Raw genomic sequence first — 25,369 nt, 5'->3', positions numbered from 1 at the left:
TTTCTATGGCGTGTAAAGTAGATGGGCACTTAACCGACTTGATTGGCTAATCTACCAACCTTTGGTGATAACTCTAATGCTGGCTAATTAGGCTAGTCCGCCACGCTCCTAATTATTGTAGTAGTATTGTAGTGTACTCATTGACTGATTATGCTAGTCTACCTCTTCGCTTACAAATGTAGACTGATCATTGGCTGATTGGTAATTTGGCGAAATATCCCTCCAATGATTAATTTAGCCTGCGCCATAATTCACTAAGTTAGTCCGCCCCTTCGCTAAGAAGTGTAGACTTTCCTTTGGGTTACTAATTTAGCCTTGCCTTTGAATGATTAACGCAATCTGCGTATTGGTTAAATTATTCAACATTTTCCCCCAATTATTCAGGCGGATTAACCCCTTCGCTAATTAGGGTTCTTGTTCAATTGCCTACTCTAGTCCAATTTGCCTCTTTACTAGTTAATCCTAACTCTTTCTTAGCTGGCAAGTCGAAGCTTTTGCTTAGCGGACTGTTACAAGTCGTGCCACGACTAAGTAATCTCGGTTACGTGTTGACTAACTACTCTTATCCATGACGTTGGCTGACTTGATTGACTCTCTGGGTCGGCTGTCTGTTTGTTAAAGCATCCGTTAGTCTAAACCACTTCTCAACTAACTGCTGTTGACAGGCAATACTACGTACCTTATCTCCCCCTTGATTGCCTAGTTCACATGTATAAGCATTCCCGTCGTTAAATGGCTTATTAATTAATTTAGTCTCCCCACTCTCCTAGATGGATGGCTGATTAATCTGAATATTAACAGGCTTTTCAGTTAGCCTAAGCTGCTCGTGGATGAACCGGTGCTTCCCTGACTAACTGGTCTGGTAATATATACTCGTTCAATTATACTTTCATAGTTAAAAACAATTTGGTTGTTATATAACAACCAGTAAGCTTTGCTCTTATATCGAATTTTTTTATTCCGACATCTTTATTGAAACTGGAGATCATCGAATATATTATTTAAAAGATAAAGAAAAAGGATCACTGTATTTATAAAATAAGAATTTAAGATACATAATAACATACATATATGTGCAAGATTATTTATAAAAGAACCTAATTTAAGATACATAATAAAATAAAAAATATATATATATATATGTGCATATACAACACGTTTGCAATACATTGTAATAGATTGGCATACAATGAAAAAATTTGAAGAGTAATGACCGATTGTCTAAAAGCGAAAAACTTTTATATCAAAAGCGTGCAACCACCGCCCGTGGGTCACATTCGGCACATGATGTCGCCAAGTTCGGCCCACGTATAAAATTTCAGATAATTTAACTTGGTAAATGCATTATATCTGCTCTACCGGGTCCTGTTCTAGTCCGCCGTGATATGAACATTAAAATTGGCACCTTGACAAAAAAAAAGTTGCCCACCCCTGTGTTACATTCATCACCACGAGTATACTAAAGCCAGCAAACTATGCAAGCAGACATTAAAGACATCTCATAAAGTATAAGCAATCACCGATAGTATGAATAGTTGAAACAATGCCTGTCTGTCTATCTGTCCACCTGTTAAAATCACGAGCACAATAAAAAAACTGTGTCTAATAAAATTTTTTCTTACTTATATCGTACATTTGTCTATCGTATAACGTATCGTATTCGGACTCTATTCGTTCCCCTAAGTTAACAGTTAAAGTTAAGGGATATGAAACTTTGTCTTATATATTTTTTGTAAGATTTTCTTCAGTTTACTGAAATGCAAGTTACTCGTAGTAAAAAAAGATAAGCCATCGATCTTGCTTTAATGATATTACCTACGAAAGAAATTCGATTAATTCGATAAACTTTGTTTTGGCTTTCGTTACGGCTTTTGTAATGGCAACACTGACATTCAATTGTATATTTACCTATTCATTGCATAATTTGTGCCATTGACATTAGAAAATGATTTTCTTTTTTGGCAAATTAGTTTAAATGTAAAATTTCGCGTGAAATGTTTTAGTCTCTAATGATTCTGGTCTTTCAAAATAGTAAATATTTCAAAAATAGATTCAGTGTTAATAAATTGCGTAAATATACACATAAGCACAATTAAGCAAATAAATTAATTGAGTGATTTTTTCTTCTTTTTTTTCATATAAAACATATAATAAAACAAATAGAGCAACAAAAGAAAAAATTTGTTTTTGCATAGTTTTTGAAATATATTCAAATGTTTTTAATTTTTCGTTTCAATTGTTCAGTTGTTCAATTTTTCTTTTTTTTTTTTTTTTTTGTTTAAAATTGTAAGAAAAAAAATTTTTTCATTTTTTTTGAAATATATTCAATAGATAAACAATTTCAATATTTTAATTGTCATCGAATACGCGCGTTGATAGTTTTGCACGCGCTTATAAACATGTACAATCAACCGATAAACCCATCGGCGCGTTTGTGTATGTGTGCATGCGTGTACGTACTTGTTTATATATCCGGTTGAATTATTGCCCAACACAGGCAATGGTATATAGTAGGATTGCGAAACGTTTGTAACATGTGAAGCTATTCACCGGCGTAAATAAAAGAATCCGTCTTTCCGTCCGTTTGTTTAATTCGTATTCACGAACTTAAAAATTTTGTTATGAATAACAAAACTTGATCTCAAATACAATTAGGAATGTCATTCTTATCAAGTGAAGAGAAGTAGCAATCTCTAAAATTGGTACTCAAGCTCGCCTATAATAATCAAAACCGTACCCTTTTTTCCTATTTTGACTCAATTATAGCTTAGGAATTAGAAAGCTTTCAATTTATAGCTTTAAACTAAACTTTTGAGCCTATCTTTAATGAAAACGTCACATCAAGTTCGTAGATCAGCTAAATCGGATCAAACGATTCCCCACAATTACCAAAAGAAAAAAAAAACCATGTATCGATAAAGTGAAGCAAGATTTTGCTTTGTGTAAATATCTGTGAAAACCTATGCTAAAATATTATCTCAAACCTTGGGTTGCCTGGAAAGGCGTTACGCCTTTTTTCTTTGAAAGACCATTTTCTTTTGGCAGATAAATATTTGATCATGAACATTCGAATTCGATAAATTCAATCCCTCCTCAGCGATCTCACAAGTTGAGCGCTTTGCTCGCGAGTTGCCATTCGGTGCTTCAGTTAATGCTTTTGTTTTGATGCAATCAACCTTAACTGGCCTTCCAGAAAATGATGCTACTTCAACATCAAAATTACCGGAACGAAATAGTGCAAACTAATTTTGGTATTAATGATCCCTTAATTCAACTTCTCCACACAGTCCCACTAATTTTTTCATGCTTTTTAATATTATCTCCCATAAATGCTGCTTGACAAGGCACCAAACAGAAACCATGAAACTATTGCATCAAACAGACTTTTCCATAAACAAGCCTTACTATACACCAGCAAGAATACAACAACAAAATGTGTGTGTGTTGGCTGTGAAAAAAAATTCAATTAAGTTCTCTGTTGGAAAAACAACAAAATTACTTTCCGAACCATCTGATATATATAACATGTGTATACACTACGGTATACGACGGACTATGTCTAGTAAAGAGATTTGCATTTTGTTTTGCAAACCTATTTTTTATCGTAAAATAGTTATGGATATTTTTGTGCGGATGTGCGACTTATTTTGTTTGTGCGATTTGTTTTGTGCGGTCCATAAATATGTCTGGCAAGCAATATAAAGTTCCGCAAAATTATTCTATAAAAATTGAAAAAATTAGCCACGCCCACGCAATAGTATGGGGTTTGCAAATTTATATTTTCTTCCTTTTTTGCAATTTTTTATAGTTGTGATGATTATAAAAAGTTCGGTCACAATCGAATATAATTTTCTTACTTGTTTTTTGTTTTCTTTCACAAAAAAAATAGTCAATGTTATATTTATTAATTCATTTATTTATGCGATATTTTGTTAAATATATATGTATGTACATACTCATTGAAACAGTTGGTTTATGCTATGCTATGCATGTCCGCGTATTTTTAATGTGGTTAAATGCATTTAATTTGCTAGAATTCCGCTTCATAACCCGTGGATACAATTAAAAATATTTTGATCAATTAATGCCAAAACTGAGGAAATAAAACAACTGTTAATAAATTTATTATATTCGCCGTAAACGGTATAAGAAATTTCTCATTTTCAATGATTCGCGTAACATATTGCCTTATTATTGTAACCATAGCCGCAGGGGATGAAGGCTATGTTCTTTTTGTCCAAAGGTTTGCAACAACCAGAAGTTGCTTGATCATCATCAACTTATCATTATCGTTCAGCCATAATATATACAACGTTAAAAGTTTGCTTATATATTCTACGGGTGATCCCACGGTATCTCTACAAAAATAGGATAAAGTCAGTCTACTTATCATTGATTAAAATTAAGCGGATATACAAGACTGGGTCATGACCGAATAAAATTTTCTTGCTTATTTTTACATTCACCATTCAAAGCCTTTGCAACACTTAGAAGGAAACTTCACAGATTTCATATAAAATATGTATATATTGTTAATCACTACCAAATTCGATATCAATGTGGGCATGTCTATCTATATAACCATCTGCAGGAAAACTATTACGATATCAGCTACGAGTTTGGCAGAAACATGAGGTATTCCTGGGAACAGATTCGTATTGACACCCATTGAACATTTCGATTGATATTTTAGAGATAAACAGTGGGCCACCAAAGGTCCAAGGGTTTGAAGAATAAAATAAGAAAATTCGCAGAAACAACGATAAAGCATACCGGAAGAAACGCTAATTTGGTGTTGTATTGCAAGCGATAAGAGCGCTTTCTGAGGACAGAAATATACATTTTTATGCATCATTATGATCAACTTTTTGAACGATAAAGCCGCTTCATTTAAATCCCGCAAGCTTAATCGAACGAACAATATTTATCTTAGGTAGGCAGCGCCCTGGCTCTTATTTGCGAAAAACATTTTTTTATTTATTTTTAAATATGAACAATCAGTCATGGGATCTCCTTCTATTTGACCATTAAGATGATGGTCAGAAAGAAGTGGGGCAAGAGAGAATGGCGAATCAATAAGTGATGCGTTTTCAACAATCCGCTATGGCAACCTTCATGTTGATGAAACTACGATTTATCTCAATGAGAATTGAACCGGGATTTGCCGCCCTAAGGCCCTAAGGAACGTTTTTTAATTACTTGCTTATGCGGTGGTCCGGTACTTAATGAAACACCCTTCTCTATTTTCATCTAACAAAGTCCCCCGAAAAGAAGAAAAAGTCGTATTCCTTTTCCTGCCCAACATTGCTATGTTTTTTTTTTAACAATTTCGGAAATATTGTCAAACCAGGCAAGGCTTCTCTTTTTAAATGCCGCAAATTTTGGGGATAATTAGTAATCGCTAATTTAAACAAATATTTTATGTTTTTACCCAACACCACTTATGACAGAAAGATATATTAAGTTTATGAGGATGTATCCAACATCCAGAAGGGCTTGAGATAGAGCCATCTTTTATTATCGATTTAGGGTCACTTTCTAAATCAATTTAAATTTGTCCGTCCATGTGTCCGTCTTGGTTTCTTATATATGTGTCCATAATTATGAAAATAGTCTAAGTCAAAACTAAAAAACAAAAAGAGTTAATCAATTATTTCTTTGCATATTATTTTAAACTAAATTAATTCAATGTAAATTTTCATCAAAAATGAACCATTAGGTAGTAGTTGTAATTTCAACATTATATGGAATTCATATAATCTAAAAAAGTTGATTAAATTCGGTGCATAAACGTTTTTTGGCCCAAGGATGAACGCTATTGAAAATAACTCGGATCGACTCACTCTTTACTTACTACATACTATGTACGGCCTTCTTTTGAAAAGTCATTAAATGAACAACCGTATTAAATGAAAAATTGTAGGGTATTTAATGGTGGGCCATTTCTCACTATAGTGTTTTTGCTTATTTTTTATTAAGAAAAATTGATTCTACTAGAAAACATTTGCAAACGCGTTCAAAATAATTAGTCACTTTGCGGATAAATAATAAATAAAATTTCTTTTTAAGCATTTTCTTGCTAAGTGTCGAGTAATATTTAAACAAAATAAACCTAAACACGTGTAGGAACAAGAAACCGCAATATAATAATGTGTGTGTTTATAACGTAAATTAAAGCACTCATTGACATATTTAATTTCTTATTGTGAATGCCAACATATGGAATAAATTCCACTGAAAAACGTGATAATAAAGAATGAAGAGTAAAACTGTAAATACACGTAATCGATATATTTATATATATATATATCGATTAAATTGCATGACAAGTTGACGAAGAGAAAAAATACCACACATTCGTTTTGGGAGCATAGCCTGGTTAAACGGTACGACAAAATGTAAATACATTGCATTTACGGAAATGTCAGCGAATACATTTATAATACATACTTATTATTTTACATATTGATAAGTAATGTGATGAAATTTGAAATTTCTTTTTCAAGACACTTTCAGTTCAAGTGCACTTGATTTTGGTGTATATCAGAATTTTATTTCCGAAAAAGTCGTGAATTGAATTATAGGTCGGAAATGATGTGTCGTGTTTTTCACCTTCGAAACTGACAATTATGTCACTTTCACAACACTTTCACTGTTTCAAAGGGTCATGTCCCAAGATGGTACTTGTGCCCACGATCAAGTTAGCGTTAGCTGAGGAGCAGTCAAGCAAAACTTTCACTGTTTTCGTTTTTCATTTAATAATCGCATATAACCTCAACTTTGATATGCACGGTGTAAGTGAAAGTGTTTCTCGAAATACTATTGAGAAATTTTGTTACACATACGCATTTTGACCTAAGAAATAATTTTTGTTTTGATCAAATCAGGGCATTAAATAATGCTTATAAAAAAAATTAAATAAAACCGAACATAACCTCAACATCATATGGATCCTTGGTATTTGGGTACCGTAAACGTGGTGATTGTGATTTGTTGTCAGTCGAACGAACTATTTTCATATTTTTGAATTTTCCAATAGGCAGAAACCATGCTTATAACGAGAAAATATCATTCGAAAAATAATAAAATGTTCTTCAAATTTCTTCTCGAAGAGGTAGTTACCATGTATGTATTTATGAAACTGAAACTTTTGTATAAAACCAACCCCTTGATTGTATGAATATGATGAAAACTATTTTACTCAAAGTATTTTCTGTTACTTTTTTGAGGCAAATCGTTCATCGAGCCAATTACTTACATCCTTGCAAAAGGTAAGGGGCTGCTCAACAAGGGCGTGCCCCATCGGTGCAAACAAGTGTTAATCGGATGGACTCGAGTCTGATGAGTAAACCGCAAGGGCTAGCACTTCGCAGTTGAGTGTTTCTAACGTATCAGGAACATGTTTGCTATAAGGACGTATAGACAGATGTCATGGAAAATAATGACTTTTTGTTGCCCTTTTCGATATTACGCTCATCTTTTTAACAGAGAATAGTTCAAATCAATTAACTGTTGTTCACAGCGTCTAGCATTGATCAATTCATGAGGGTTTAACAGCAGCGTCTTCCTGCTAAAACGATTTAGTCTCGCAATCGATGTAAAAACATTCTCTAACGTAGAATTAATTAGAAAAAAATTACTAAGTAAACTAAGGAAAGCTGTTTAGATAATAACACAAGCTCTCAGGCAGCTTAAGAAGATTCAGTTCTCAGTGCGGTAGCCTTTGCTTCAATGGCAATTGATGTGAGATTGTAGCTATAGTGACCGACGAATGCTACCCTTTCTGACCCTTCCCTTAATACAGGGGTCATTCCCTGAACGATTGTTGGTATAAAAGTAAAAGAAATTCTCTCTATCCAATGCGTATTGTTGCTAGCGATGACAGTTACCTGTCAATCAAGTCAGTGTCAATCAAGTGAAATATTTAATTGCTTTAAAACCGCATTTGGTGATCACAGAATTCGAACTAGTCAAGAAGTAGTCAACATGGGTCAAGCTTATCATTGTAAAAAAATCTTGAACTTGTTATAAAATTATGTCGACATCCAACCCATACTTTATAATGGCCAATGTTGCGTAATTTTAACAAATTAGTAAAACGATTATGAATAATTAAAAATTTAAATATTTAGATAAAAGTTATTATACTAAACTAAGTAATAACAACATGTCAAAAACATAAGCAAACAGTTAAATGAAAAAAAAAAAAATATATATATATTGAAAAACTTTCCATTTATGGGCGCATTATGCATTATGTATGAATGAAACTGACACTTGAATTAAAATTTTTTATTTTACTTTTCTTCTTCTTCTTCTTCTTCTTCTTCTTCTTCAGTCTTTTTTCCTTTCTTTCTTTCATTCTACTTTTTCTCATCGTAAAGGCTTTTTACTTAAGCAAATATTTGTTATTGATTTCTCAAATTTGAGGGTAAACAAAAAATCACAAAAATTAAAAGTAAATATGTGAGCATATATGCGAGTTAGCAGTGATGATTGGATAGATGCACGTATAAGAAAATATATATATATATATATATATATATATATATGTATATATGTACAATTACACATATATGCATATATGAATATAAATATATTTATATGTACGTATATCAATATTATAGAGAAAATACCCAAAAACCTAAACTTGACACGAAATCTAATTAAATAAGATTTTCCTCTTATATTCCCTTATGTGTATACAAAGTCACATGTATTGATGTTGCGAAAGAAGAACAAGTGCTGAATAAATTCAATTTAAAAACATATTTGCATTATCTTTAATTTCTTTTCCTATGCACGTACATTTCAACTTGTGCAATTCACGTATGTAGAGCCGACAGGATAATTTTATAAAAAAATAACAAGGAAAAACTCTTTAGTGAGTCATAACTTATTCTTAAAACTTCTACATCCTACGTGCAGTCACTTATAAGAGAACTTTTCAAAATTAAGCCTTATTTGGGAGAAAATGACCCGATACGAACCATTTTCAATAGCTTCCATCCGTTTATTATAATATCTGAAAAATCGCTTCCTGTAGGCTTGCAAGTTGAACAAAAGAAGACATTACAGAAGGACAGACCGGCGGAGAAGGGGGCAGGCAAGCTTAGATCCCTCAGATAGAGAAACTGCTCAGACAAGCTCAAAAAAATTGCTTCAAAAAGTGATTATAAAAAATGTCGTCCTGAAAATTGAACAAAAGAAAACGTTACAGAAAGACAATCCGGCGGAGAAGGGGACAGACAAGCTTAGATTCACTCAGAAAGTGATTCCAAAAATATTTCGTCCCATATACTGAACAAAAGAAAAAAACACGGACGGACAGACGGACAAACCAGCTTAGACCCAGGCGAACAAAGTGATTGTGAAAAAATTTGCGGCCTGTAGCTTGGGTACAAAGAAACAATAGACAGACGAGTAGACGGACAGACAAGCTGAGATCTATTCAAGACATCTATCTCAAATCCTTCGCTGTATACTTGTATCCGGACAAACATAGTATATCCTTTTACCACAAGTCGTTTATAGTATAAAATGAATATTTTTTTATTTACTTAGAATATTTCTATTCATAGATTTAAAAGTTAGCACAAAAGTAAATATTAAAAAGAATTCAAGGAATTATATTTGGATAAGGCTTTCTTTGATTTTCAAGAGTAATTATTTTTTTTTTATAAATTTTTTTTTTTACTTAAAATTCTTAAATAAATTTAAGTAAAAAATTAAATAGAAAATCCACTTATGTTCCGTTTAAAAAACTGACACGTTCCTCCGTCTCGTCTAGGCAAACACAATCAAATCGTTCTGAATATAAACATATATCTATATTCTGCTAACGACTGTTCTCAATATTTTATTTTATATATATATATATATATGCATATATATACTTTTCTTTTTATTTATTTATTTATTTATTTATTTATTTTTTTTTTGTATTTTGGCACACATTACTTATACAATATGTGATGAATGACATCACGGAACGAAGGTCTCTTAAGACGTTTGTTTGGCTGTTTGCCTTTCTGTCTGCCATTTCCATTTAAACTTTGTTACGTTATATTATAGTTTCGATTGAACTAAACACAAAAGTCAAAAGGGAAAAGAAAAAATAAAAATAAACTAGTAATAGAATATATATAAAAACTAATTTTTTTTAAACAATTTTTATTTATTTCTTTGGCAATTTCTTACTTTTCTTTCCTTTCCTTTTTTTTTTTTTTTTGCTTGTGTGTATTGTGCGATCAAATACAATTTTACATAATATATATGTATATTACATATATAGGGGTTGTTGGGCAAAGAGACTGACCGCAGAAAAAAAGAGAAAAAAAAATGGCAAAAATTAAAATTAAATTAATGGAATTTTATTTGTTTCTTCTTACTACTGTGTGTATATTCTTCGAGGCACTTGTCAAAGCGAAAGGAAACATATCGTGAATTTTTCTAATAGAAATGTACAAATATTTATTTTAAAAAAATATGTGCGAATATTGTAGTAATTGAAAGACAATAAATCAATAAAATTTTTTAAGTAATATTGTGGAGAGTATTTTTTTTATTTTTTTTTTATTTTGAGAATCAATTAAATAAATTACGAAATATGAAGCACTGCGAGACCATGTTGTAAGTTTGAATGTTTTATAAAATGTTGGAAAAATTTCAACTTGTGCTGCGTTAATAAAAGTGCGGCTTGAGTGTGTGACTTGACTCTTCAAAGCTATTCAACTTTATTTAATTTTTGTAAGCAACAACAAACAATAGGCAATCAGTAACTGATTCCTCATATGGTTTTACGCGGGTTCTTACCTTAACGCAGAGAATGGGTAAGAGCCATTTTTTCGCTTACTGCTACTTGCTGTAGGGGCCTACCTAAGCACTCCCCAAAGGGCTTTACCCCCGAGTCCGGTAAAATGGCATTCATCCCGATAGTCAGATGGGTGGTGCATCTTCGTACTGGTGGCAATCCTACTTTTGAACAACGTGACTCCCGTGGAGACCCATTAACTTCCTGACTTATCATTCTATTATAAAATTTACGCCACGCTATACAACTTTGAGTGATCTTTTACTGTACGCAGACGGAGCCGGTCTTCCCTTTGGACCACGCCACACGTCCCGGAAGAAACTCCAAACACTATCCTTTCTCGAAGAAATATTGCTTCCAAGGTTGTCATCAGGCAACACACACCCAACTGAACCCCAGCTCTCTTAAATCAAAAGCGAAAAGGAAAAAAGGTTTACTTTTGGTTAGAAAAGAAAACCCTTCTTCCGATATACCTCTTTTGGCTTTGGTCGCTAGGTTCTCGATAGCAAAACTTAAAACCTTCTTTGCCGTTGAACTGTGCAGTTGTGCGAAAGTGAAGGCCATAGAAAACAACAGTCAATTTTTATAGGGAGCACCACGAAAAGATGAGGGTTTCGGTACGTCTATGTACACTCAAAGGACCCCTATAGCCCCGCCCCCTGATAACCAATATAAAAGGGAACGGGGAAATTTGAAGTGCGAAGTATTTCCAAAAATTTTGATACGACTTTGATAGAATTATGTCTTCGCATTTTTAATCGCCACGTCATGGCACCTGAAGGCTTGATTGCTTTCCAATTTCATCAAATGCTGACCTTGACTTCCTTTGTTTACTTATTTATTTACTTTTATGTACTCTTTTCTGACTAAGCTTAGCCCAATTAAGCAACAAAGGCTTAAAGCTCTGGTATTATAAAGAAAAATATCGATAGGAAGCAAACAACTTTTCAGTTTAAAGTTTGTCTCTTTACGTTTAAAAAACTAACAAATGATATTAAGCCTAAGGCTTGAGCCTAGAGTTAAAGTACTAAGAAGCGAACTTAAGTCTATCTACATAAATAACTACTACACGGCATGGCCTAAGATGCCAACACGAGAAAACCGACTTGGCAGTCAGAAGTCTTATCCCCCCGGTCAATACGGTAGCCAAACCTGTGCGACCGTTTGGATAGGCGTCTCGAACTTTTATCATGAACTTCCTCAATGACATTAATTCGCTTTATTGCAAGTTATCATCCGATTTAAAAACAGTTTAGGTGTTGAGCAGTAACTCGTAGACTAAAAGGTTTAAAGTTTTCGTGTTGATCCTCAAGCATTGATTCAATTGATTATGGCAAGCATATCACTTGACGACCGAATTCAAATATTGATCAGTGCGACCTTGAAATCAATTCAAAGGTCGATTTAATCGACCTAACAACAATTGAAATGAAACCATTGATTTGTTAGAGTTGTGACTAAGTCCTATCCATGCTTTTATTAAGTCGTTGAGTTCATATACGATATTTCCTTTTATTTTATTTTATTTATCAGTCAGCAAATGCACTCTACTCGCGGAATACAATGACGGTCGGAAAAAAGTGAGGAAGGACAAAGAGATGGGAAAGCGACCACAGTCTAGTGGATAGTGCCCATTCGATAAATGTGATGCCTTTTCCAACTGCGTTTAAACAATAACTGAAGGAGATTCTTTCAAATTGAGATTTGAACCCATAAACACAAACTTGGTAGTCGCGTTTCTTGCTTCTCCTACTCAGGCGGATATTTGATCTTTGCAGTGACCAAAAACCAATTTCTGCTTAATGCATTTTCTTCATAGACAGGCGATCTACTTTAATAAGTGAATCGAACGAAAAGCATCGACTGTTCATTTTTCTTCCTACGTATTTCGAAATATAATTAATCTCGTATGCGATACGATTGTATGAGAATACTTTCGTGAAATAGTAACGCAAGTCCAACCAATAAATTATAATTATCAGCACTATTCTGTGCATTTGATACACATGCTAGTGATAAATAAGTAACAAATCTTGTCGACATTGTGAATGAATGTTATTGTAATCTTTATCCCTTTGTAGGATTTAGAACAATTGCTTGTATTGCTACAGTTTTTAATGCAAAAAATCTGACTTGATTTAATCTGCTTGCCAACAGTGTTTTGTAATTTTCGCATTTGTCAGAACTCAGGTACAAAAACAAGTAAGAACATTGTAGTTGGTTGACGCCGCGCATTACATACCCTGCACCATTTCGCCTAGCTTAGTAGTAATACACCAAAAAGTACACATTATTTTCATGCAAAGCCACAATTTTCATCAAAGCCCGCATATTGATAGGTTAGATTTCCTCTCCATATAAGAGTGTGCGTTTCGTGATAGCGCCTATATAAGTGGGGGTGCAAAAAACAATAAACCTATGTGATCCAAATATTCTACTGTTATCTTTTTTTTGCTGAAACGCTCCTATGAATTACTAAGATATCATGAGGCATCTTATATGGAGTGGGAGACAAAAAAAGACCCCCATGATTCAAATTAGGTCTACTTAGCTTATATCACTATCACTTTGTGAAAATGTTTGCAACGCTCAGAAGGAAGCGTCAGTGACAGCACAAAATATATATATTCCTGAACGGCATCAAATTGTAAATCGATTTAGGCATATCCGTCTGTCCATCTATCTGATTATTCCTTCTTGTAATATCTGTTGTGCGAACAGTGGAAGTTCTTGCACGAGGGTTGGTATTGGAAACGGGCCAAATCGGTCGAAAGACGAGCCCACAGCACCACGTAAACTGACAATATCTCTGTTTTTCAAACGCAATGAAAAATAGGTTCTTTGCTAAATATTTTTTTTTTACAAAAGTTTGAGCGCCTATTCTCTGGTCTGTGCTGCAACACTTGTGAACAAAAAATGGAAAAAATTGACCTCGCCTATCCTATATTATATTTTACAACGGGCAGAATCAAGCTTCAAAAATCCTATAAAGTATATAAATTCTTGGCGAGTTTCAAATCTTGAATGCGCCTACACATGTCCGCCTTTTCCTCTGTCCTTCTATCAGTTTGCGTAACTTTGCAGTATTTGTGGTAAACAATCTCCTGATAGCGAAAATTAAGATATCGTCTACGAATTTGCAAAAGAATTTGGAATTAATCTAAACTTTTCAAAAGACACGCCTACAATGCCCACATTCCTCTACGACAAAAGCTTTTATTTTCAAAATAGAAGAGATCAACTGGGCCCACACCATATTGTAGAGGATGGGAGTTTTGTTCCTTTACGTCTTTTGTCTTATTTTGGGGTAAGCGCTAAGGAGTATAGAAGTTTCGGTCGCGACCGAATTTAATTTTCTTACTTGTTTTATTTAATTACTATCATAAGCAAATTTTCATCACAAAAACAATTAGCAATTAAGCGAACTGGATTGGAGAGTGTAAAGAACGTTCGTATTATTATTATTTCCGGAAACACTACAAAGGCTTTTCTAATGGTGCTTTAAAAAATGTACTCGATTTTTGCTAAGAATATCTTTATATAGATCCAATAACAAGAGAAATGCCTAAAAGTCTACATTCAATTTACGATTGAATTATGTCAGCTTATATCGATGGAATATATGCAAGCACAAAAGAGGTAGAAGTGCAGCAACAGACCCCAGACGAAAGAATATAAATTAAACAACAACTCATTTATTATTCTGTGCCAGGTAGATTACGAATGTAGCCGTTTTTCTGGCAGATATTTGCAACAATTAGATTACAAAGCAAAACTATTAAGAAACTTTCGTTTAATAAACTTTAAAGGCTAGAAGCTTAGGCTTTCAGGCTCAATATTTTTCGCCTTTCAAAAAGCAGGCGCTTAATGTAAATCGATCTTCTTTAAAACTGGCTCCTATCGCGAGTCCACATAGCTTAAGGAACTAATAAATATTTCCAAATCTTACAAACCTAACAAATAATTGAGTAAACTTTCAACTATGGAGGTTAGAAGCTTTAAAAGTTATAACAATTAAATGCATAGAAATTTTATGTTAACATTTTTCGGTCACTTAAAAGCGAAACAATAAACTAAAGGCGTAAAGTTGTAAATAATTGCATAGAAAACTTTTCTAAATTGTTTGTATTTTAAATGTGATGTAAGAGTAAAACATAAAAACGACTTCCCGTTTTATGTATATACGTAAGTGTGAACATATACGTATGCTTATATATGTATATGAACATATACGTATGCTTATATATGTATATGTTCATATATACGTATGCATATATATATGTATATGTTCACTTATGCATATATATGTATATGTTCACATATACGTATGCATATATATAGATGTATATGTTCACTTATATATGTATACATGTAAACAATTAAAATTTGAAAGACTTTTGGTTGGTGGCGTTGGTGTTATTTTCCTGCGGCAGAATGCATTTCCTGCACTTCATTCACTATATCTGTTCTGCTTTGATATGGATTCAAATGCTTTGCAATAAAAACACATTTGCAAATATTTTCTCTCCTTTTCCTGGTAAGAAACAAAAGAAACGTTTCCTTTTACTCTAAATGCAAAAAAAAAAAAAAAAAAAAAAAAGGAAAGAAATTAAAATTTCAAAAAAACCAAAAACAACAAAAAGCAATTCGTTGCAGTTAATGTTGTTTATTACACTTCATTTTACTTCCTTTAAGCTTCGCACACATATACATACATACACACACACACACACACACACACGCAAACTTCACATTACTTAGAACAAATGAAACATCACAGAGCGAAAGACAGAGAGCGAGATAGAGGGAGAGAGCGTACAGTATAGCATGGCACGGCAAGCAATATACATCATCATCATCATCATCATCAACCTCCTTCTTTTTTCGCCCTACCAAAAACATTGTAAAGAAACGGATGTACGCTTAACACGAACATTCTGCTTCGTTACGTTCCCCTTCGAGCAAACAACTCTTTCCCATATCTACCTACCTACTATCACATGGCCAGAGAGTGTGAGCGGTTTCGCTTGTTCTTGCATTTATGCGTGAGATGACTTCGTGTGATATCAAAAAAAAAAAAAAAAAAAAAAAAAAAAAGCAGAAAAAAAAATGCCCAAAAGCTATGGCATTAATAACAGCAACAGTAACAACTGCAACAACGGCAGCAGCTGTTAGTCGCATGCACATGCTTACATACGCACAAAATAGCATCATAATATTAAGATTTTTGACAAGTTGCGTTTGTAATTGGTTTTCTTTTTTCATGTTTTTTTCTTCTTCTTGTTCTTCTTCATTTTGCCTCGGCCCATTAAAACTTCCTTTATTTGCATTTAATTGAAATTTTTCTTAAACCTGAAAGGAAATAAAATTAAGAAAAAAAAGCAGAAAAAAAATAAATAAATAAACACATGTCCACGTACATCAAAGGAAGTTTCGAAGAACCCTCATATTCGCATGTTTCGCTCCTAAATTTTCCACACTAAAGACACATTCTCGCAGTTGTCTTATAAATCATTAGATATTAAAAATAATTAGAAAATTATGTGAATTAAAAATAGTCTCAAGGAAGCGAAAATGAATAAAGTTCACACGATAAGGTCACAGCGTACATAAAAAAGACTTTTCTTTAAGAATGCGCCCGCCTTCATTTCAAACAATGTGCTCCTAGTATGCATGTTCCTTTGGTTTAAAGTGAGTACCTGTCATAGAGGGAGATAGTAAGTAGGCGTTTTTAGTCTATAAAGCATTTAGCCTTACTTTACGCGACATAGAAATTCTTGCCTTGGACCAACCATACAATCCCGGCTAGCCAACACCGGACCACCCTTATTCAAGATATATTTGCGGTGGGTGCTACATCTGACGTGGCTTGCTCCATATACTTGACTATTACTGCATCAATATACTTTACGTAACCAGTTACAATACAATGACAGCTGATTTGTATTTCCTACATAGCAGTAATCTATCAAAAAAAGAGTGCTCAAAACAAAACTCCTTGCACTGCACCCCAAAAGCCTTAAACTCTTCTTCGCCTGTCAAAAACCTTTGCCAGGGTTTACCACGAGTAGGTGAGAATTTCGGCACATCTATGCTCTCCCCAAAAAGCATAGTTTATTCTCCCTGTGCTCCTAGTATATATAATTTCCTCTTTACAACTGAGACACGCTTTCAGTGGCACTCATAAAATCCATATTTTATATTAGCGAAGATCTATGTGAAACGCGAGAAAAGGAAATTCAAACAATGCACGAACATTTCATTGACTAACTTCATGACTAATGCTCAGGAGTAGCGAGAGCCGATGAAAACCAAGATATGCTTGATATCAGTAATGATTGGCCGAATCTATGGAATAAATATTTTCAGCTTGAAAAGTTTTGGAAAATTTTCCCGTTTAACTATTAATAATTTTTTTTTTTTTGTTGAACTATTTGCAAACACTCCAACTGTACCGCCCATTTCAAAAATTATTCATTTCGAATCATTAAATTTCTTTATTCACATGGAAATCTTGCTTAACACTCCAAACATGTGTGACTATCTCGAAAAATCTGATTAATCATTTTTGAGGTTATGTTCGATACAAGCAGTCATAAAATGCCGATGTAAGTCGATTTGCACTTTGATTTACTTGGTAAGGGAATTTGTTCGCATTTCACCAGATGCGAAACGGATTCTTTTCTTTCTTTCGTACTTAGATTACGATCTCTTTTAATCGAAAATGTTGCAGACAAATTACTTTCTACCGCGGGTAATCGTACCACTTAAAAGTATTTCCCATCCTCACCAAAAGCTCAAGCATGTGCTAATGCGCACGTAGCTAAAACACTTGTGCAATGGTACATTGGTATCACGTACGTAAAAAACGAGTATAATGACACAATAGCACGGTGTTGTACGTGTACGAAATGTGGATATAGCTTTCTAGTGATGGCGAACCCTTGATAACACAATGAAATTATGTTTTTCTAATGACTTTTGATCTGCTTTAGCAGATATCAAACCTCTATAATGTCTTTGTGAGTGTATCTGTACACTGCACTCATTAGATCACTACACACCCTCACATTCTGCATAGTAATTAATTGTAAGAAGTTATTTTTTTCGATTTTCTAATTATTATATAATTTGCATTTTGATGTGTTTGGCACCGCCGAAGGACACGAGTATAACCATTTTATCATTTATTTGCAACACCCAGACAAAATCTTCAGAGACTATGCAAAATATATGTATTCTTGTTTGGCCATCTGTCTACTTGTGTAATATAATATTTGCAAAAATAACTACATCGGCTTGAAAATTGACATTTGCAAGTTCTTACACGTGGGACGAGTGTTAAAAATAAGCCTGGAGCGTAACTTGAATTAGGAAAACTTCCGCTTTCCGGGATTTTTACTTGAAGACAGACACACTATCCATACCTCCACATGTCTTCTAAAAAATAGTAAAAAACAAACCACACCCATATATACTGTAAAGTATCGGGACTTTGTTTTGTTGTTCTATTTTTTTGATAAAGCTGATGCGTATCAAAGACTCAAGCAAATATGAGTTTTTTAAATCCTATAATTAAAAAAAGATTTATAAAAATCGTATTACCTTTAAATCTTATAACGATTCGACTGAGCGGCCGACTAAGCAAGAGTCTCGACTAGCAACTCAATGGTCGTGGGTTCAAATCTCAAGTGCGGTAGACTTTTTAATAAAACCGAAAGCCTTAGATGCTAGTGATTTAAGACTTTAGTCTTAGGATTTATTCTCTGGCTAAATTTATAATAATAATAATAATTATAATAATAATAAATCTTATAATGTTCTGCCGCTTTTTCTTTGCTAAATTATAAATTGAATCGCAAGTTTCAGTTGGCAAATCGATTAACTCTTATTTCTTTATTTCCTTAAGATTTATGATCAAAGCAATCCTTTGACTCTCACCTGTGTACATTCAGCACAAATTTCTCTAATAACAAATGTTCAGAACGCTACATGTCAAAATTTCACTTTAGAACGCAATTCGTACTGTAATGTAATGAAAATTTAAAAGTTAACTACATATGAAAATCGTTTATTATCTCTCCTAACCACAGAGCGTAACAAGGGTATATTAAGGATGATACAAGCGTATATTAAATTTATACGGATGTGTGCAACATCCAAAAGGATTTGGGATACACCCTGCTTTAATGTATCGAAGTGTTCAGAGTCACTTCAGACAGGCAATACTACCAATGGCTGTCCGTCTGTCCGCCGATCGATTTTCTTCTTCTTCTTGTGCTCAACTTACAAGTACATAAGTCTCAATGGAACTAAGCTTGTCTGTCCCTACGTCCGCATTTCATTTTTAGACTCCACCCACTGGCTGCAATTTTTCAGATATTTTGATGAAATTTCGCATGCTGACATTATTTGATGCAAGGACGAACGTTAATGAAAATTATTCGGATCTCATATAACGCTTTATTTTGCAAAGTCATCTCTAATGGCAGTATTTTGACTTACTTTTCTTGTATTAAAGATTAGAAAAATTAAAAAAGGCTGCAGTGTTTGTCCACTTCAGGCTTTCTTCAATGGACTTGACCTTTACGCCAAGTCGTATGCGTGTAAACAAAAATATCATCAAAATATCAAAAGTAGAAGCTTTTAGAAGGGATTCACGACACCTGGACAGACGTACAGGCCTGTGCAAATCCATTTGCAATAATTTTCTGAATCGTCTGGTCGCGCTAAAGATCTGCCCATTACCGCACACATACTCTCAAACTTAGTACAATTTCAACACAAGCGAGATAAGATGCGCATATGAAAGTGTAGTTCGTCGATAAGAAAAAATTCACCCTTTAATCGATTAGAACGAAAAGTATTTATCATACAAATACAGCGGAGAAGGTCAAGGCATAACTATAAGCACGAAAGCTGCACTCATTTTCTAAAACTAATAATACGTAGTAGATTTTTAATATTATAAAAGAATCAAGAAATCAAAAAATTTATATTTACCAGCACATGAATGCTTTTAGTCTACTATTAAAGATTATGAGTTGAGCATACAACGATATGCAGTCAAGCAGTGCAATGTTCCGTTATGCATTTATAATAAATGATAAGTATTTTACACAAAAAAAAAAAAAAAAAAATTCAAAGCAAATATTAAAGCTGTGAAAGGTTGAAAAAAAATAAAAATAAAAAATAAAAATACAACATTAACTAGAAAAAAAAAAAAAAAAACAAAGAACTTCCTCAATTATCATTTTATATTTTAAAGACTATTAACCTTTTCCTTACTCTAAAAACATTATAAACAATACAATAACTGAATATCAGCCGCCGCCGGACCCCTTTCTGTTGTGGTTATTGTAGCATTTTTCTATAACCACTTGATAGTTTTTTTTTTTTTTTTTTTTTTGTTGCTCTTTGGTTTTCTTTTCTTCTTCGCTTATATAACATTTTCTCTGTTTGCTCGATTAATTTTAAAGGGAAAACCAAAACGTTACATTGTGCACATGATGTTTATTTTGCTTATTTTTTTTATTTTTTTATTTTTTTTGCAGTTTTCTCCCTATAGCGAAAGTTGCTTGGCTGTCAGATTGCTTAGTGGCTGAGTTTGGTTTGGTTATCTGTCTGTAGGTCTGACTATCAGTTAGTTCTTTCACTCTTTCATTTAAACGACCCTTCACTTTATAGCAACAATTTATTTCAACCATTTCCATTCGCTCCATGAAACTAAACAGAAACAAGAAAAAAAAAAAAAGGAAAAAAAGGGGTGCAGCCCTCAAATATGTTCGTGAAGTCGTGCAGTAAATGCTTTCATGTTTTTCACATTCAATAATAACAACAACAACAATAACACAAACGGCGAACGATAGCAGCAAAGTATTTGCTATGCTATCAACATTTCACGAAGGACAAGCGGTCGGCCTTCTTTTTTAGTCTGTTCGCCTTGTATCTGTATGGCTGTCTTATTGATTTTATCTTTAATAAGATTTCGCAACAAACAAATTATTTAAAAAAAATAAGAAAAAAAAACGTAGGGGGAGGATATGTCGTTCAATTTTAAAATCACAATTAAAGAAAAAAAATAACCCAGATCTCGATTTCTTTTCCGGTCTATGCTTTTCATGAACGACGCGGAGAAAAGTGTTTATTATAAAAAAAAAGAAAAAATTTTTAATATCCTATCCCATTTTGTTTAATATGGTAATAGAAAAATAGGTAAAACACATTATAGTCGGGCGAGTGCGATCATTTCATACCCCACACAATTTCCATACTTCTAATACAGTTATCGATTCGTTTTGGTAATAATATGCCAAAAATTACGCTTTAGTTTCACGCGAAGCCATACTTTTCGCGAAAACCCGTTTGTTGGACGATTGGCAAAACATCAGATGACATGATCCACTTGTTTTACTTTTTAAAAATTTTATAATTTTTCAGTTTTCGTCTGAGACTTTCTCCCCATATAAAAGCTTCCTTTTCATGATAAGTCATACACATGTTAGAGTCTAAATAAATGGACCTATGTTATCCAAATTACCTGCGGTTACTTTTTGTGCTAAATTGTTACTATGAACCATTGGTCAACGTAAAATAATAAAACTTAAAACTTCTTCCGATTTCATGAGAAGTCTACAGCGAGTGTAGTCCAAAAAATAGTCCCATGTGATTCAAATTTGGTCCACTTAATTTTTCGACCAAATTACTAACAGAGACCGATTTGCATCATAAAACATTAACAATTAAGCTTATTGGCGTATAAGGTTTCACATTTCGAGAATCCTCATATGCGGTCATATCCAAAAAATAGATCTACGTGTTCCAAATACGATAAAGTTAATTTCTTTGTTAACTTAGTAATAAGAATCAATTTTCACCAAGAGGAATTGAAAGTTAAGCCTTCTTACTATGTAAAGGTTCCATTTTCGCGGCAACGGTTATATAAGAAGAGGTTCCAAAAGTTACCTCTTTTTCATACTAATTGGCATTGATGAAATATTATTGCTCAGAGATTTTTGTCGAGAAATTTAAAAATTTCCAACTTTTTCGCCTACTTTCCAAAATAAGGCGTTATATGGAGATTGGACGAAAAAATGAATCTAATCGAACCATTTTTAATAGCGTTCGTCTTTGGGTTAAAGCACATCAGTATAGCACATTGCGGTCTGTAGATTGAACACAAGAAAATATAAACGGACAGACAGACAGACAAGCTTAGATCGATTTCTAATCATCGGTATAATAAAAGATAGATATATCTTAATCCCTTCTGATTGTTACGTATCTCCGCACAAACTTAACATACCCGATAGAGGGTATAATTACAAAATTATTTAGAGAAATGTCTTATTTTTAGTAAATATTTCCTTTATGCGTATCCCAGTTGATTAAAATTGTGAAATGTGTTTCTTAATTCATTTATTGCAGTAGAAGCAGAAAATAAAGAAAATAGGACAAGATGTTAATAAAATTTGCGAACTTTACAAACCGTTACAAGGTTATACGTGGGATGATATCCTACGGTTTATTATGGCCAACCGGTTGTTTATTTGAACAAACTTTTGTTGAGAAGCGTACATTCCAAACATACGATTGGGACAAATGTTTAAGGTAAGTAAGTACATCTAAGGTAAGAAAATTTTTAACAAGGAAAAGTAAATAAACAAATAATAACCTTTGGAGTCATCATTATAAGCCGATCGTTTTGGATCAATGTAGAATTGATTATGAGTTATCTAGTGATGATGCGTGCTATTCGGTTTTCGATCTGTCCGATTCAATTCCACGTATCAAAAGGAGTATTCCTCAGAAGGCCCATAATTCGCTCCATTCAATGGGAATTGTCTGACTTGTGGCGTCGATGCTCGTGTGCTCGTGTGCCATCAGGAGCAGTGGGTTTAGGCCTTCATGCTGGGAATCCACATCAAACCACAACATAGTTGGATTGATCATCTATAGTTGCCATACTAAACATATATTTGTACATATCTCTTGGGCTCTGCGCGCATTGACTTAGTTAGTCGATAAGTTGCCTTCGCTATTAAGTAATTAATTAATTTACTAGACCATGTATTTATTATTCTATTGCTTCAACTATGGATTATGTAATTCTCATTAGATTTTGGCTGTAAAGGTATCAAGTATTCAAACTTTATTATATCGATTGTGAGAAAATATCAATTTAAGCTTCAAATGCATGTTTGATTATTATTCGATAGTTGGAATACTCTTTGAAATAAATAAATAAATAAATGAATATCAATATTTACTTTATTGCTCACAAAGTGAATGAGAGTCGATTCCATTTGCGGATAATCACATTTTGCATTTTCAGAGGTTAAGGGTTAATTGAGTTTTCTCGGCATAGCTCAGCCAAACATTGCATAGACAATTTTGAATGAAATCAAAACAAAAAGGAATTAAAGAAATACCCGCTCGTCTGTTGTTTATCGGATGTCCGCCCATTTCATGTGCGGTATGCGTTCATTGTGTGTACATCCGTCCTTTGCCTCTACATATTCTAGTTTATATCAAAAACAAGCAAGAAAATTATATTCGGGTGGAGTCGTATTTCGCATACGCATGACCATTAATATAGTTAGCGTTCCCTGCTTTTATTTATGATTTTAAAAAAGTGAAACAAATAATATATAACTAACATCTTTTGATTCACTAATCACGTCGTGATATCTACCACAATAATTTGAAAAATAACTTACTTAGCTTATCAAATTCTTTCCGTCTATTCCTGTCATGCGATACCCATATCAGCGGTATTGTGATAAAAAAAAAAAGTAACGCACTAGGTTGCGACATCCCCGGTATTTAATTCAGAACTAACTCACTTAGCTTACCACATTCTACTCTTCAAGTTCTTTTGTTTGATATCCATATCGAAGGTATTATTAAGAAAAAATTTATCCATAACCGCTCACGGTGTCCATCATAATTGTTTTCTGGGCAGACACAATATATCTTCTATGATGAATTTAAAAAATATTATTTTAAGCATTCTCTCTTGGTCACCTAACAACGCTTAATAAGCATAAAAGCTTAAAAAAGAATTTTTAATTACCTTATGTGGGCATGGTCACATAAATAGTAGAGTTTTCCGTAAAGTAAATGTAGAAAATTTCAGCTTTGCATCTGTCATAATCTATGAGTAAAGAGCAAAAACGTACACGTTTTTCTTCACAGAAACGAAGTTGCGTTCACCTTACGCTTTACTGCGGGCTTGTACTGAGACCAATTTTGTTCAAAACCAACCGACGTACAAAAACTGCCAATATATTTACCAAATTTAAAGATGATATCTCCACTTTTGCAAACAGCGGAGTGTTAACAACCCATATGGCACAGACGGACGGACATGGTATTATCGATTCAGGAAATTGAGACTTAGCACAATCGATCAATTTCACCTGTTAGTGATAAAAGTATTTACGGTGCTCTTCTTCGGCTATGGTCCTGTAATCTGTGGTAATTGGAAACTAAAGCAGACTTAGTAAAATCCTGACATTCTTTATGACTCAAATCTCTTGACCTTCACAAAATATTGGTGCGACAAAAAAATTTTTTTTGATTAAGACTTGTCCTAAGCTGTCTATTGTCACCATGCTGCATGTAAACAGATAATAGTTCGCGAATGTTCTCCAAAGCAAAAAAAAAAAAAAAACAAAGCTCTCTTTCCCAATTGCTTCAAGTCTTCTTCTTACTTCGAATTGATAACAATCATTGATTACAATTTCATTGCAGATACGGTTTATTCGGTTGCTTTGTTTTGGGTCCCGCCTTATATTGTTGGATACGTGTTGCGAATACAATGTGGCCGCGAGCCGATATTGGATCTGCTTTATGTAAAGCGTATACCGAACAAATAGCCTATGATCCGTTTGCTATCACCGGATTTTTATTCGTTATGACGCTGACAGAGAAAGGAAAAACATTAGAAGATGCTCAGCGGGAGGTAAGTGCACATATAACATATATCACATTTTTCTTTTCTCTTTTTATTTATTTATTTATTTTTTTTTTTTTTTTTTTTTTTTTTGTGCTTCATCTTAAGCATTACGTGCTTTAAGTGGCGTGTGTATGTGTTTTAGTATTTAAGCACTTCTCCATTAAATAAACATACTTATACGGAACATATTTACTTAAGTATTTCACTTCATTTACTTTCAAAATGTGAACGATAATATGCGCATACATGCAAAGGACGGACACTTTAAGGAACGGCATAAAAACCTACTCAGACATAAACATTGCCTGTTTACTTGAGCTTGCTGTGTTCTCATTTCAACTCTCAAGTGATGGTATATTTTTTCTTTCTTTCTTTCTTTCTTTCTTTTTTTTTTTTTTTTTTTTGAACATTTACTGCATGTTCTTTCAATGCACACACACACACACGAACACACACACATACATACATCTACTAACACGCATCTAAGTAGTACTAGGTATCTGCACAATTTTAGTGAAGTCATTGTTGTTATCGTAAGCTTTATATTATCGCACAATCGTACTCATCACAATCACCATCAATCCACAAGCACCGTC

General features: G+C 33.4%; 1 protein-coding gene across 4 annotated transcripts in view; it reads left to right on the top strand.

Annotated features, from left to right (window-relative positions):
• Positions 1-1,968: 1,968 nt before the first annotated feature.
• Positions 1,969-25,369, top strand: part of LOC119639932 (PXMP2/4 family protein 2) — a 29,068-nt gene continuing 5,667 nt past the window's right edge. The window contains exons 1-4 of one of the 4 annotated variants that reach the window (XM_038037671.1): positions 1,969-2,031; positions 22,241-22,423; positions 24,569-24,779; positions 24,879-25,093. In XM_038037671.1, the coding sequence (XP_037893599.1) occupies positions 22,272-22,423; positions 24,569-24,779; positions 24,879-24,893 (378 nt within the window). In that variant the 5' untranslated portion in view covers positions 1,969-2,031; positions 22,241-22,271 and the 3' untranslated portion in view covers positions 24,894-25,093. Of the gene's footprint in view, positions 2,071-10,607; positions 10,633-22,240; positions 22,424-24,568; positions 24,780-24,878; positions 25,094-25,369 lie in introns of those variants that run through there. The other 3 variants (XM_038037668.1, XM_038037670.1, XM_038037669.1) reach the window with 3 other exon arrangements.

This window comes from Glossina fuscipes, unplaced genomic scaffold (assembly GCF_014805625.2).
Source record: "Glossina fuscipes isolate IAEA_lab_2018 unplaced genomic scaffold, Yale_Gfus_2 114, whole genome shotgun sequence".
Taxonomy (NCBI): Eukaryota; Metazoa; Arthropoda; class Insecta; order Diptera; family Glossinidae; genus Glossina; species Glossina fuscipes.
The sequence above is the reverse complement of the archived record's forward strand: the minus strand, read 5'-3'. Positions and strand labels throughout refer to the sequence as shown.